We start from the raw sequence: 16272 nt of genomic DNA, 5'->3' as shown, positions 1-16272 counted from the left end.
TGCAGAGCATCTTTCCCCTTTAGTTATACAGAAATGAAATTATAAACCAGCAGCAGCCTTGGAAATTTCAATCGATTCCAAATGACTAAATATTTAATTTAATCATTGTCTATACTTTCAGGGATGACTTGGGTGTTTTTCTTTTTACTGAGGGCTTCATGAAAGCCAGACTCTGCAATGGCTGCTGAGGACTGTATCTGTTCAAGGAGGCTCCCCTGCAGTGAGGAGCTGGGGCATTGCAAGCCCGTTCCATAGCAGCCCTTTTTGCAAATGGTAGTCGATTTTTGCAGAAGGTGTGTGGCCAGATCGCTATGTATAATACTGATGAAGCATTTTTGTTCCAGCTCTGTCTCGGAAGACCTAGGCTGTAGACGTGGGGATTTCAGTAGGAAACATTATGGATCTGTGGAGCTGGTAAGTTTACACTGTCTGTTCATGGTAGAACATTGATTAAGATTTAGAGAGGATTGCCAAGCTCATCAGATCTTTTGTTGTATATTTACCGTTAGATCATGTGGGTACAGTTAAAGATTGGATTGGAATAACTAACCATTGAACGGCTATGATAATTTGATCATCTTTATGTATTTGTTCTTATTCTTAGGTACTTTTAATCTTGTGTCTTCCAGTTTGTTAAAAATATATTGTGGCTTGGTATTTTTCTCAGCTAATGGTGTATATAATTAAATAAAATAATGTATGAATTAAGAAAGACAGCATTTGGTTTTTGTTTGATATTGTTCCTGAAAGTTTATCAGTCTAGTTTCTCAGGTCTGAATGTTGTTGAAACACATTCTTATTTTCTGTACTTTTGCTTTCTGGATGTGCGCTGAGAGTTAGAATATTTATAAGATTTTTTCCTGTTAAAAAAATCTGTTGGTCAGTAGATGATAGATATCTGGAATAAAAATATCCACAGTTTGCTTAATGAGAGACTTTAGGGTTTTTGAGTTATGATTTTTTAAAAATAGTATGTTTTCATTTTGAAAGAGGCATAATGGAGGCATTTTATAGCCTCAGTTTTTTTAAAAATAGAATTGTGATTTTCTTCCAGTTGCATGGAAATTTGAAAAAAATGTTGAGGAAAATATGCTTATAAAATTCTACTGTTTATTCAACACTATTAAGTACATTAAGTCTACTGTTCCTATCATTTTATTAAAAATGATCTGCTCGGATCCATTTATATAGTATTTGGTTATACCCTATTAATATAAATAAGCTGCATTCTTGCAGGATTTAAGTACTAGAGAAATTTATACCAGAGTTGTTTACCAATAGCATTCTACTGGAATTCAGGCATTTATTACAAATTTGATTGCAACTGGCCCAGGACTGAGAATTCTTGAAAAAATAAAATATGTAAAAGATTTGGTCCTTGTTCTTCAGGAGTTTACTGTATTCCAGCTAGGCAGATAAGACAGATGAAATATCTAAAGAGTGAATGTAGTTACATAGAAGACATTGCCTCATACAGGGCCTGTTACATATCAGTCACTGGTGATACCAGACTACCACCTCTCCTGAAGAAGCATATACATAACCATAGTTCAGAGTTGGAATTGGTATATATCATGAGAGATATACAGATAGAGCACAGTAGGGGTTGAAAGGATGGAGAGGAACAACCCATTCTAGCCAGGGATCAGGTCAGGATCATAGAACGCCTCATGGAGGCCTGTTTGATATGGGTTGGTGGCAATAAAGAGGATGGATAGTAGATAGGACAAAGGACATAATTCTTGGCAGTGATGTATTCCAAGGACAGTGAGAAAATGGTCCTGCCTAGCAAGAGTTGAGGCAGCAGAGGTTAGTGGTTACGAAGCAAGCAAGCTTTAGAATCAAATGTACCTGGGTTCAGATACCAGCTCTGACCAGGTCACATGACTTAATGTCTCTGAACCTTAGTGAGGTTGAGAGGTTGTGCTCTGCAGTCATTCTTGTTTCATCATACAACTAGTTGTATGACCTCAGGTTTCTCATCTATAAAATGGGGATATTAATATTATCTACCTCATAAGGTTATGAAGATTAAATGAGATGCACATAAAGCACACAGCACATAAGCACAGTCCAAGTTAACTAGCTATAGTAGTGAATATGAAATTTGGTAGTAAATGTGGAACTTTGACTGTCAGGTGAAGACTTTGAACTTGGTCTAATAAGTAATATGGAACTCTTGCAAATAGCGGTGATAAGAGTGCTCTTTGGGGGAGATAACATAGGTATGCAAGATTGTTTGTAGTCTTCTGGAAATCACAGAATATCAAAATCAAAGGTACTTGAAAGCAGTGGTTCTCAAACTTGAGCAGGCATCAGAATCACCTGGAGAACTTATTAAAACATAAATTGCTGGGCCCCCCAATCCCAGAGTTTCTGATTCAGTAGGTCTGGGGGAAGGGAGGGGCAGGAACCTGCATTTCTAACAAGTTCCCAGATGATGCTGATGCTGCTGGTCCCAGAACCACACTTAAGAAATTCTGTCTTGAAAATACCACACGAGTCATCAGTTATCCTCAGCCTGACGAGGCAGCTCTTTGGCCAAAAGTTCTTCAATCCATTTGTTCACGTTTTCCTTCTGGAGCCATGATGTAGTGAGTGTGGATATGTTTATGTGTATTTATAATTGACTTTCAAAATATTTTAATAATATTTTAAAATAATAAACTAAAAAATATTGTAAAATTCTGTGTATAATCTCACAACCTTAATGTAGCAACTGTTTTCATTTTCTTTTAGTTCCTGCCAATTTTTAGGACTACAGACCTAATTGTATTCTACATGGATATAATCAAATTGTATATTTAATTTTGCATTCTTTTTTCATTCAACTATATTTTGTAAATGTCTTCTTCTTGCTATATAATCTTCAAAATTACCATTTTAATGTCTGCGTGATAGCCCAACATGGTAATAAGCCATTATTTATGTAATGGTTACCCTCCTTTTTTAAAATTAAGACATTTCTTATCATGCTATAAATGACATATGCACTGGTGGTTGAACTGATTGACAAAAATAAGATGGAACAAAGCTCTATATTTATCTAAAGAGCTGTTGAAATTCTGACAAGTGTTTTAAGGAAGGAGACATTTCCTCTCTTTTTTCCTAATGCATTCTTTATTGTGAACTTTAACACATATATGTAACAAGGATAACTTTCAATGTATGATTTAACAAGTAGTTAGAGAGTGTTCCAGTTTGCTAATGCTGCTGTTAAGCAAAATACCAGAAATGGATTGGCTTTTATAAAGGGGTTTTATTTGGTACAAAGTTACAGTCTTAAGGCCATAAAGTGTCCAAGGTAAGGCATCCACAAAGGGTATCTTCACTGGAGAAAGACCATTGGCATCAGGAAAAACTCTGTTAGCTGGGAAGGAATGTGGCTGGTGTCTGCTTTGCTCCCAGGTTGTGTTTCAAAATGGCGTTCTCCAAAATGTTGCTCTTGGGGTGTTTTGTCCTCTTTTAGCTGCAGCAACTCTTCAGAATGTCACTCTCAGTTGCTCTGAGGTCCTTGCCTGTGAACTCCTTTATACAACTCCATTGATCCAATTAATACCCACCTTGAATGGGTGGGTAGCACCTCCATGGAAATTATCCAATCAAACGGTTCACTCACAGTTGATTGAGTCACATCTTCATGGAAACACTCAATTAACGAATCCCAATCTAATCAACACAAATATGTCTGCCCCCCAAGATTGTATCAAAGATAATGGCGTTTTGGGGGACATAATACATCCAAACTGGCACAGAGAACAAATTTCAAAGAATGTCATAGGTCACAGTTCCACAACTTCAGCTATTTCCATTATTGTAAAATATAACATACATACGAAAGGTGTTAACTTTCAATGTACAGCTCAACAAGCAGTTATCTAGGTAATTTTAAAAATTGTTATGGTTACAGTTCCACAGTTTCAGTTCTTTCCTTATTATGAAATATAGGGTATATACAGAGAGGTGATAACTTTCAAAGCACAATTCAATGAGTAGCTATAGAGCAAATTTCAAAGAATGTTAAGGTTACAATTCTACCATGTCATTTACCTCCTTCCAGCTATTCCAACACCCCAGCATCTAAAAATAAATATATATATTTATTTATATAAAGTTTCAGTATTCATCAACCTTTGTTCAATCTTATCTTGTTTGTTGCTATCACTTCCTCTCACTTAATGTCTTTCTCTGTCTTCAGAGGTATCTAGGCAGTGAGCACCTAACTTGTTCATATTGAACAACAATAAAAGGTAAGGGGCTGCATCCAATTATTGTTCTTAAAGAGGCTGTTGCCTCTGGGTTTTAGGACTTGTCTGGCATAGGAATTCTCTGGTGGATTTAAGTTTCTGAGAGATAAAACCTAGTGTGTGCATCTTATAGAATCTCAGTTAAGGACGTAGGTATTTGGGAACTACTGTGGCCATTTGGGATGTCTAGCTGGAGCTTGCATAAGAGAAACCTCCAGGATAGTCTCTCGACTCTTTTTGGGATCTCTGAGCCACTGTAACCTCAGCTTGTTGCCTTTCTTTTTCCCCTTTTGTAACCAAAAGTAGGCATTTTCAATCCCTCGCTGTCAGGGACAGACTCATTCCTGGGAGTCATGTCCCACATTGCCAGGAAGATTCATTCCCCTGGGAATCATGTCCCTCATGGGGGGTGGGTATGTGGGGCTAATGAATTTATTTGGTGAGTTGGGCTTAGAGAAAGAAAGGCCACATCTGAGCAACAAAAGAGGTTCTCTGGAGGTGCTTCTTAGGCATAATTATATGAAGGCTCAGCCTCCTATTTACAGCCCTAAGTTTCACAAGAGCAAGCCTCAAGTCAAGGACCTGATTTATTAAGTAGTGTGTTCCTAATTTATTCTATCCCAAGATAAATGGTCAGTTTCTTACATTATCTTCACTTAGTTGTACAATCATTATCACTCTCAACTTTAAACAATTATCATAACATAAAACATCCCAGAGCTCTTACCAGCTGCTAATTATTCATCCCTAGTATTAGTGTGGTATTGGTAAGATATTCCTATTAAATATAGTCTATATTATATAATGGGTACTTTTTCCATCCTCTCATTTTTTAGCAGATTTTTTTAATTAAAAACAATTTTATGTGTTCTATGTTCATGAGAAAGTGGATTTAACTTTTCATATACCTGGTTTGACAAAAATTGTTGGGACCTCAATAAACCATGAGCATTCTGAAACACAAACTCTGTTGAAGGGTACCCAGGATTCTATAAAATTGAAATTTTAACGTAAACTTTTCTTGACCCTGAACGAATTAGATATGAGCCCTTGTGAAGAACTCAGCTTGACCATTCAAATCAGTAATGAGGGAAGTTTTGGGGGCTTATTTCCCTAGGTTTTGATTGGGTGTAAACTTGGTGATTGAGGGCATGGAAGCCCTGATCCTTGACACATGGGAGAGTTTCTTAGCCCTCATTCAGTAAATATTTATTGAAGGCCTGCCATGTGTCATGTAATGTGCTGGCACTGAGGGGTAGGGAACACAACAAACGAACATGTTTTCTGCTTTCATGAAGCTGTAGCCTAGCCTTAGAAACCAACTGCCTCAAACTTGTAGTCCCCAAGCTGCTTTGTAGCTAGATCCCAGCTGTGTTCCCTACCTTAATCAGCAATTGTTTGGTTGCAAGGAATAGAGATCCACGCAGTGTAACTCAAGTATAAAGTAATTTTCTGAAAGGATATGGATGAATCTTACAGATATGTAATGCGGGAAACACAACTGGATCTCATACGACCAAAGAGTCATCAAGCAGTTATTTTCTGTTTCTCTCTGGTCTATGATATGTCATCTCTACTTTTCTCTGCTTGTCTTTACCATTCTCCTCATTGCATACCAGCTTCCCTTGATTCCAAAGTTCCCCTTCTCCAGTCCATTATCCCTAGCAGCCAGAATGATATTTTAAAATGTTGACAACACAATGTCTTTTCCTTCTTAAAACACTTTGTATCAGTAAGGGTTCTCCAGAGAAACAGAACCATATATATATATATGAAATTTATTTAAGGAATTGGCTCATACAGTTGTGGGGGCAGGCAAGTTTGAAATCCATAGGACTGGCCAACGGGCTGGAAATTCTGGTAAGAGCTGATCTGCAGTCTTGAGTCTGAAATCTGTAGGGGAGATTCCAACAAGTTGGAAATTCAGAGAAGAGTTGATGTTGTGGTATTGAGGCAGAATTTCTCCTTCTTTGGGAAATCTCAGTTTTTTTGCTCTTAAGGGCTTCAACTGATTAGATGAGGTCCACCCATATCTTCAAAGGTAATCTCCCTTAAAGGCAACTGAGTGTAGATGCTAATCACATCAACAAAGTACCTTCACAGCAACATTGAGGCTACTGTTTGACCAAATAAGTGGACTCCTTAGCCTACCCAGGCTGACACAAAATTACCATCACACCCTTCAATGGCTGCCCATTGCACTTTAATTCCAACCCTTTACCATGCCCTACAAGAACCTGCATGATCCCTACTCTGCCTTCCTACTTCACCTTCTCTCACTCCTCTCATGTGCTTCAGATACCTGGCCTTCTGTCAGTATCTAGATCATATTGAGTTCTTCCCTATCCTATGCCTTTGCACTTAATATTCCTTCTCCCTGGAATGGACTTCCCTAGCATTTCTCACGTCTGGTCTCAGCTTAAATGCCACCTTCTCAGAGAGGCCTTCCCTGACCACCCTATCTAAAGTAGCCCTCCTCCCACTGTTATTCTCTAATTCAACATCCTGTTTGTTTTCTTGATAGTGCTTAACACAATCTGAATTTATTTAATTTATTTACTTACTCCTGTCTCATCTCGTAGAGGTGAAGGTGGGAATCATGTTGGTCTTATTCAGTGTTGTTTTTCCAGACCCTGCCACAGGGCCTGGCACATACCAAGTTTACATTAATTGTTTCTTTATAACTAAATTGACTTCCAGGCCCCCAAACCGCATGATGGTACAGCTTCATTGCCTACCATGTTCTGTTCATTCTCAGGTCCTAATTTGAAATTCCAAATAGAAAGAACGTTATGGATTGGTTCCTCTTAATTCATGTATCTACCCCTGATTCAGACAGTTGTGCTCGTGGCCTCCCAGATCCATCCCCTCAGCAAGGTTTATGGATAGGGCAGATTCTCTCTGAAGAGAATATAAATAAAAGTCAATTTGAAAGACAAGCATGAGCTGGGCTGGAAGTCCAAAATGTGTCTACAACATTCCCTCATATAGTAGATATTTAAAAGTTCAAACTGAAAGTGAAAATTTCTTCTACTGTTGGGCCCTTATCCCCGCCACTTTTTAAAATCCCATATTCTATAAGCGCCCTAAAAATAAGGACTGTAGCTGTCTACCACTATTTCACCAGTATCAAGCACAGTGGTTAGCTTTAGTTATTCAGTACATATTGACCGAATGAATGAATGGTCCAAGGTAGTTGAAATTAGAAAGTAGCTTAACCCATCAAAAATAAAAAAGGAAAGAAGAAAACAAGCCTCTTTGGTCCCCCTAAATATAGTTTAAGGGAATCACCTACTTATAGTTAGACTCATAAGCGTGCAGTATATTCTGTCTAAAATGTATGACATTTGTCCTCTTGATGAACTGAAAATCAGTCTTTCACAGCAGCATATTAAGCAAGACACAGCTATAACACCATCAAACGTTCTTCATCACTTTATGTCAAAATCTGTCAGGAAAAGCCTAAGATTGTTTGTAGCTTCTATTGATCTTTTCTTGGCCTTTGACTCAGTGGATAGGAAACTAATGTGCTGTAAAAGATAAATGGTATAAGTACATTATAAAACTCTCTTCTGCCCCAGCCCAGCTACTGATTCTCAAACAACCCCACACCTTTATATTTCTAGGGAAGTCACAATCTGCAGATAATTTCAAGTCAGGATAAAACAGGGTAGTATATTATGCATTCCTTTTTAAACTTGTATCTTAATGACTAAAGCATGAATTTGGATGAGTTGAGTGAATGCTCCCCTGCTGTATAGGAAAGAAACGGAAATGCTTCTTTATGATGATAATATTGTTTCCTTGTTAGGAACTCAGGATGGCCTCAAAGGATATCTGGCCATGCTATATACTATCAAAAGAACAGTTTATGGTGAACTTGTTTGGCATCTGCGATTTAACAGTTGAGGTTTTGGCTGTTTGAAAAGGACTCTTGAAGTCTTGATATGTAGTAATTTGTGTTTTTGCTCAGGCACAAATTTGAATTGTGCCTGTGGGACTGGTGTGCAGAAAAACGACACTTGTCTAATGAGTGTTTTAGCTGCCTGTCCAGCACCCTAACCACACAGTTTTGTTCTCTATTCAGGGTTGAGTAGGTTTTTTGTTTTCGTAGGCATTTTATGGAAGAAATTATATGCTAAGTAGTATTACCAAATTTGAGAAATTAGTGAGGGAGCCAGCATATTTCCCTCAGGAATATCAAAACATGAAGACTTCAATATTCTAAAACTAAAACCATAGTTTTGGTAGATGTTCTCCAATATTTAACTGGCTTGTATCTGTCTTATATAGCAAGTTGACTCATTTCAGTACCTCAAGGTACAACATTTATTTTGGAGCATTCAGCAGCACGTTAACATAGTTAACATAGTTTAAAACTGTGGGTGCTTTTTGATACTGTTGATGCTTTTGTGGGTGATTTGTAATGCTTGAAACTTTTCCATGCTAAAATTATTGCAACCATTTTCAGTGATGTAGGACTTTGAAACCATAATCATATAATTATGTATACATTAGAATGGAACCAGAAATCTTTTATTATGATTCTTATTTTATTATTGTTATTCTTTAACATTTACTGAGTGCTTACCAGGTACCAGTCACTGTGCTAAATGCTTTAGATCCATTTACTCTCACCAATAACCATATAAGGTAGGTATTTTTCTATTATGCCATATGCTGTGGATGCTCAGAAGACATTTGTGGATATTGAATGGATTTCCATTTAGCTGATGAGCTCAGAGAGGTCCCACAGCTAGTAAGTGGCAGATCTAATGTTTAAGCCCAAGTCTCTCTGACTCCAAAAGCCCCTGAACTTTCTCTCTTAATCTACAAACTCATTCTGGTGTAGCCCTGCCCCATACAGACTGTTTTCTGAGAAAATTAGGTTGATTATTAGAGCATATACCTCTGCCCTTAGAGTAGTTTTGCTCTAAGCTCAAACCTATAGTCCCAAACTCTCTTCTGTCCAAATCTTAACAAAAGCTTGATTTTAAGAAGGGTATTTATGAAGAATTATCTAAAGAGATGCCCATACCTTAAATGGTTTAAATTTAATTTAATAAGATAGCTACAAACAGTTGGCCTGCCTTTCTTGGCCTTTCTTAGACCTACTTTTCTTGATTTATGCGTTGGCAGTATGCCTTTAACTTGCATTGACGGACAAAGTGGAAAACAGCCATATGGATCTTGGTGATCTGTCTCTTACAGGATGCTGTTGAGGATTTTTCTCAGTCTGTCATACAGTGTTTCCTTTAAGAGAACCTATAAGAAAAAATTTTTCTCAGATCCAGGAAGTACCATGCTCTTCCTGAGAAGCTGGTTTGTTTTTAACCTTATAGACGATGGGAATCCTATAAATGACTTTTCTTTCCCTCTTTGTGTTGACTTCTAGGAAGCTCAGAACCCTATTTATGACTTGCCTCTAACAGCATTGTGGGACTTTGTGACATGCAGCCTGATCTTATTTTCTTATTTTCAGCTTATTTATCCACATCTGATTTTCCCTTGCTCTGTATCTAATTTTATCCTTTAAGATATATTTCAGTAATTTGCTTTGAGTCTTTTTTTTTAATGAGGTAGGGCATAAACAAAAAAGTTTTTCTATATCCAGCCCTTCACAACAAACATATCCTTCCAACCCCCACTGATGTTAGTGTGGTTTATAGAAAAGTTTTGGCCCTTGTCACCTCCCCACCCCACTTTTTGAAAGGATTGATTTTATGAGCTATTTTCCTAGTATCAACAAAGCGTGGGGAGAATTAGCACCACCTTACCAACCATTTGGTGACCTTCTTGAGGACTGAACTTCTGTGTTAACAATATGGGTAGTTGGGGCAAAAAAACTGTACCAAATCCACTAGCTAAATACACACCATAGTGAAAATACCAAACAAGCCCTCCAAATTTTCCAAGATAACATCAACCTGGGGAATAACTACTTCAGTATTATTTGGCACTAGCATGCTCTCCAGTTTCAAAACTAGAACTGCAGATGTTCCATTCCCTCCCTTCCCATGTGTCCTGTGTTGCTCCTGCCCTCCCTGACAGCCACACAAGTCTTCTGTTCCTGTGCTGCCCAAGTCTTTTCTCTTCGGGGTGGTCACTCCTGTGCCTCTGTACACTCCCCGCTTTTGCTGCGACCTCAGCTCAGTTCACAGTCTCCAGCTCCTGTGCCTTTTGCTGTTACCCAGGGGTCTTTGTTCTTTGACTCCAGTGGTCTTCAACTGGTGGGATAGAGTGATTACTGTGGTATACTATAAACACTTTCAAATTTGGGTCAATGCATAACAGTATATTTTTTATACAACCAGAGATACAAACTATTAACACATTGTTTACTTGGTTAATTCTTCAGCACAGGATCTCCAGTAGAACAATTTTCTATCTTGATTATGATCTCTTGTATACTCAGGAGGCAAAATTCTCATACATCTGTCTATAAATAATCTTTTTTTATGCGTGGTTGATAGCTTTTGTCTCTCCCTTCTTACTTGTCCATAGTGATCTTTGCGCTACACCATGTCCTATCATGTGCTCATCTCAACTCTCAGAACAGAAAGACCAGCCTCAGCAGTGTGTATCATCAATTGTAGCAGAAATAAATTTTAAACTTAATCAAAAGATATGTTATATGCCTTTGGATACTGCTCTGATGAGTAAAACGTATTTTCAGTTTTCTGAAAGTTGCTTTGTAAGAACCCATGTTTACTTCTGAATTTATGCAGATGTGCTATCAAAATTACAGTATTTGATAGTGTACCATGAACACACACCTTCAGAAGGGTTTAAAAACCACTCTTGACTTCTTTTGATGCTGTTGAAGTTGAAAAGGAACTTTGTCTTTTTGCCAACCTTTCTCCACATAGGCTCTGAACATTAAGAGCTCTTTTTTTAGGCCCTCAAAAAAAAGTCTAGCTCATTTACCTTATTAACTGACCCCTGAGGCTGTGGGACCCTAGAGCTTTTGAAGTTTCATCCAGCTGGCTCTTGTGCCCCTAAACTGAAACACTTTTTCAGCTTTCTCTGGTCTCAGGGAAAGTCCCCTGTTTTTTCAGGACATATTTCCATTCCATAGTTTGGGGCAGCCTTTTTCCCTCTTTGTCAGAGTTCTAAAAATTTTCTTCCCTTTTTTCCACTAAATGAAATTAGGGAAAGTCATACCAAAAAAAAAAAAAAAAAAATCCCGTGATTGACTTACCAAAAAGGACTCACAGTTTTGAGTCCCCACTGTTACCATTGAGCCACAGCTAAGATTCTTGTTTTTATCTTGAGCCACTTTACCCATTTACTTAAAACAGTTACTTTGGATTCTTTACATGTAAAGAAAGGATTCTATGCTTTGGGGCCTCAGCTTTTTAATTGGTCTAGTGCAGTTATCTCTATGTAGCCATCTTTTAAAACATAATCTCAAGCTGCATTTGCTTAATAGATGTGAAGACTTTTTATTTAATTACCTTGGGAGTACATTTCAGCCACTCTCTGCATTTTCTTTTTGGTCTCTGAAATGGTTCCACAATTTCCCTTTTGACTTTTTCTTTTGAGGCTTCCCCTGCTTACACTCCACTGCAATGGCTCTTGCCAAGGTCACTAAGGAACTACTTGCCATGAAATACCATTGATACTTCTCAATTTTTATCTCATTTGACCTCTCTGCAGCATTGGGCCCTGTTAAAACTTTTTCCTCCTTTGGCGTCTGTGTCTCTGCACTCTCATATTTTTCCTCCTGCCTCCCTGCTTCACCATTTCAGCTTCTCTTCTGCCTGACTCTTGTTTTCTTCAGGGTACTATCTCAGGCACTCTTCTCAGTCTACGCAATCTCTCTCAGTGATCTCTCCTATCACCATGGCTTCAGATACTGACTTTAAACTGGCGACTCCTAGATCCATATATTTGGTGCAGATCTCTGTCCACAGCACACTGACCTATTTGCCTAATTGCCCACTGGACATCTCTACTGGGATTGCCCATAGGCAAGTGAACCTCAACATGCCCCAAACTGAACTCATTATCATCCCCTTTTCCCTCATTCCAAACCTACTCACAGTGAATGGAACTACCTCCCTTTCAGTTGCTAATTTCAGATACCAGGACATCACCCTAGACTCCTCTCCCTACGCACCACATTCATTTTGTTATCAAATCCTGTTGGTTCTATGTTCTAGATAGATCTTATGGTCAAATTGCTCTTTATGCACATGAATATGCATGTCCAGTGCCAGGCAGCCTTTTGAGTGCTTTATATATATATAAACTCATTTAAATTTCACAAATACTTGATGAAGTAACAGGTAACTTTTTACAGAGAAGTAACTGAGGTTCAGAGAGGTTAATGCACTTGGCCAAGGTCATACAACTAGTAAGCTGTAGGGCTGCTCTTCTTACCTCATCCACCGTTCCATGATCTTGCCATTGTTATAGACTGATCCATGCCCCTCAAACTTTATTGTGTATAAAAATCTCCTGGAGTTTGCTTAAAATTTACATTCTGATTGGTGTGTTTGGAGTGGGCCCAACAGTGTGCATTTTTTTTTACAAGCTTTCATTATGAAAGTGACTTTTAATTCCTTAAGTGTTTCTGATCTGGTCTCTTGAGGAGATAGGAACAGAAATAGAACAGGAATGTTTGCTTCTTGTCTTCCTTTTTTGTGTGACACTTTTATCAAATCCTGCTCCCCTGAGCTTCTAGCACTTTCTCTTGCTCTGTCTGATTTCTCAAAGATTCCATTCAAGTTCTTGGCAAGAACACATCCAGTTTGTCATTATCCTCAGCTGTAATGAACTGAGTCTAGGAACCTTGACTTCTTTAAGGCTGTGAAGGGTAGTTTCCCTAATGTATGGCTCTGAAGACATCAGCTTTATGGTTAAAACAAACAAATAACAAAAATCCTTCAGTATCCCTCTTTTATTTATGAAATAATGTAGATATTCTTTACCTTGACACTCAAGGCTTTCCCCAGTGTCACTCCAGCCTATATTTTGAGACTTAACTCATGTAGCACATGACCCAGCTAAACAAGCCTTTACCAGGTCTCTGGGGCTTCCTTATGCCATTCTATCCACCTAGAGTGGCCTCTTAAAATAGTGCCTCTGGGAGGAGGCGGGGCAAGGTGGCGGGCTGGTGAGCTGTATGTTTTAGTTACTCCTCCAGGAAAGTAGGTAGAAAGCCAGGAACTGCGTGGACTGGACATCACAGAGCAATCGGACTTTGGGCATACTTCATACAACACTCATGAACACGTGGAACTGCTGAGATCAGCGAAATCTGTAAGTTTTTGTGGCCAGGGGACCCGCACCCCTCCCTGCCAGGCTCAGTCCCGTGGGAGGACGGGCTGTCAGCTCCGGGAAGGAGAAGGGAGAACTGCAGTGGCAGCTCTTTTCGGAAACTCATTCCACTGATCCAGACTCCAACCATAGACAGACTGAGACCAGACAAAAGTGTATCTGAGAGCAGCCACCCCAGCAGAGAGGAGACAGGCATAGAAAAAACAGCACGAAAACTCCAAAATAAAAGCGGAGGATTTTTGGAGTTCTGGTGAACATAGAAAGGGGAAGGGCAGAGCTCAGGCCCTGAGGCTTATATGCAAATCCCAAAGAAAAGCTGATCTCTCTGCCCTGTGGACCTTTCCTTAATGGCCCTAATTGCTTTGTCTCTTAGCATTTCAATAACCCATTAGATCTGTGAGGAGGGCCCTTTTTTTTTTTTTTTTTTTTAATCTTTTTCTTTTTCTAAAACAATTACTCTAAGAAGCCCAATACAGAAAGCCTCAAAGACTTGCAATTTGGGCAGGTCAAGACAAGAGCAGAACTAAGAGAGCTCTGAGACAAAAGGCATTAATCCAGTGGCTGAGAAAATTCACTAAACACCACAATTTCCCAAGAAAAGGGGGGTATCTGCTCACAGCCATCATCCTGGAGGACAGGAAACACTCCTGCCCATCACCAGTCCCATAGCCCAGAGCTGCCCCAGACAACCCGGTGTGACGGAAGTGCTTCAAATAACAGGCACACACCACAAAACTGGGCGTGGACATTAGCATTCCCTGCAACCTCAGCTGATTGACCCAGAGTTGGGAAGGTGGAGCAGTGTGAATTAACAAAGCCCCATTCAGCCATCATTTCAGCAGACTAGGAGCCTCCCTACACAGCCCAGCAGCCCAGAACTGCCTTGGGGGGACGGCACTCACCTGTGACATAGCACAGTCATCCCTCAAAAGAGGACCAGGGGATGCACAGCCTGGAAGAGGGACCCACTTGCAACTCTCAGGAGCCATACGCCACTACCAAGGACTTGTGGGTCAGTGACAGAGACAAACTGTGGCAGGACTGAACTGAAGGATTAGACTATTGCAGCAGCTTTAAAACTCCAGGATCAACAGGGAGATTTGATTGTTAGAGCCACACCCCCTCCCTGACCACCCAGAAACACGCCCCATATACAGGGCGGGCAACACCAACTACACATGCAAGCTTGGTACACCAATTGGACCCCACAAGACTCACTCCCCCACTCACCACAAAGGCAAAGCAGGGGAGAACTGGCTTGTGGAGAACAGGTGGACGCCACCTGCTGGTTAGTTAGAGAAAGTGTACTCCACGAAGCTGTAGATCTAATAAATTAGAGATAAGGACTTCAATTGGTCTACAAATCCTAAAAGAACCCTATCAAGTTCAGCAAATGCCAAGAGGCCAAAACAACAGAAAATTATAAAGCATATGAAAAAACCAGATGATATGGATAACCCAAGCCCAAGCACCCAAATCAAAAGATCAGAAGAGACACAGTCCCTAGAGCAGCTACTCAAAGAACTAAAGATGAACAATGAGACCGTAGTACGGGATAGAAAGGATATCAAGAAGACCCTAGAAGAGCATAAAGAAGACATTGCAAGACTAAATAAAAAAATGGATGATCTTATGGAAATTAAAGAAACTGTTGACCAAATTAAAAAGATTCTGGACACTCATAGTACAAGTCTAGAGGAAGTTGAACAACGAATCAGTGACCTGGAAGATGACAGAATGGAAAATGAAAGCATAAAAGAAAGAATGGGGGAAAAAATTGAAAAAATCGAAACGGACCTCAGGGATATGATAGATAATATAAAACATCCGAATATAAGACTCATGGGTGTTCGAGAAGGGGAAGAAAAGGGTAAAGGTCTAGGAAGAGTATTCAAAGAAATTGTTGGGGAAAACTTCCCAAATCTTCTAAACACCATAAATACACAAATCATAAATGCCCAGCAAACTCCGAATAGAATAAATCCAAATAAACCCACTCCGAGACATATTCTGATCACACTGTCAAACACAGAAGAGAAGGAGCAAGTTCTGAAAGCAGCAAGAGAAAAGCAATTCACCATATACAAAGGATACAGCATAAGACTAAGTAGTGACTACTCAGGAGCCACCATGGAAGCGAGAAGGCAGTGGCACAATATATTTAAAATTTTGAGTGAGAAAAATTTCCAACCAAGAATACTTTATCCAGCAAAGCTCTCCTTCAAATTTGAGGGAGAGCTTAAATTTTTCACAGACAAACAAATGCTGAGAGAATTTGCTAACAAGAGACCTGCCCTACTGGAGATACTAAAGGGAGCCCTACACACAGAGAAACAAAGAAAGGACAGAGAGACTTGGAGAAAGGTTCAGTACTAAAGAGATTCGGTATGGGTACAATAAAGGATATTAATAGAGAGAGGGGAAAAATATATATGACAAACATAAACCAAAGGATAAGATGGCTGATTCAAGAAATGCCTTCACGGTTATAACGTTGAACGTAAATGGATTAAACTCCCCAATTAAAAGATATAGATTCACAGAATGGATCAAAATAAATGAACCATCAATATGTTGCATACAAGAGACTCATCTTAGACACAGGGACACAAAGAAATTGAAAGTGAAAGGATGGAAAAAAATATTTCATGCAAGCTACAGCCAAAAGAAAGCAGGTGTAGCAATATTAATCTCAGATAAAATAGACTTCAAATGCAGGGATGTTTTGAGAGACAAAGAA

The 16272-nt window shown here is 39.1% G+C and overlaps 1 protein-coding gene across 6 annotated transcripts in view; it reads left to right on the top strand.

The window, feature by feature from the left end:
- The window catches only part of GARNL3 (GTPase activating Rap/RanGAP domain like 3), a 221779-nt gene that overhangs the window by 65526 nt on the left and 139981 nt on the right, over window positions 1-16272 (top strand). For all 6 annotated transcript variants that reach the window (XM_037797335.1, XM_037797332.1, XM_037797333.1 and 3 more), the window contains one exon: window positions 345-414. In XM_037797335.1, the coding sequence (XP_037653263.1) occupies window positions 345-414 (70 nt within the window). The remainder of the gene's footprint in view (window positions 1-344; window positions 415-16272) is intronic.

Source organism: Choloepus didactylus, chromosome 10 (genome assembly GCF_015220235.1).
Source record: "Choloepus didactylus isolate mChoDid1 chromosome 10, mChoDid1.pri, whole genome shotgun sequence".
NCBI classification, from domain to species: domain Eukaryota; kingdom Metazoa; phylum Chordata; class Mammalia; order Pilosa; family Megalonychidae; genus Choloepus; species Choloepus didactylus.
Note: the sequence above shows the minus strand (reverse complement) of the source record. Positions and strands in the feature narration are given on the sequence as shown.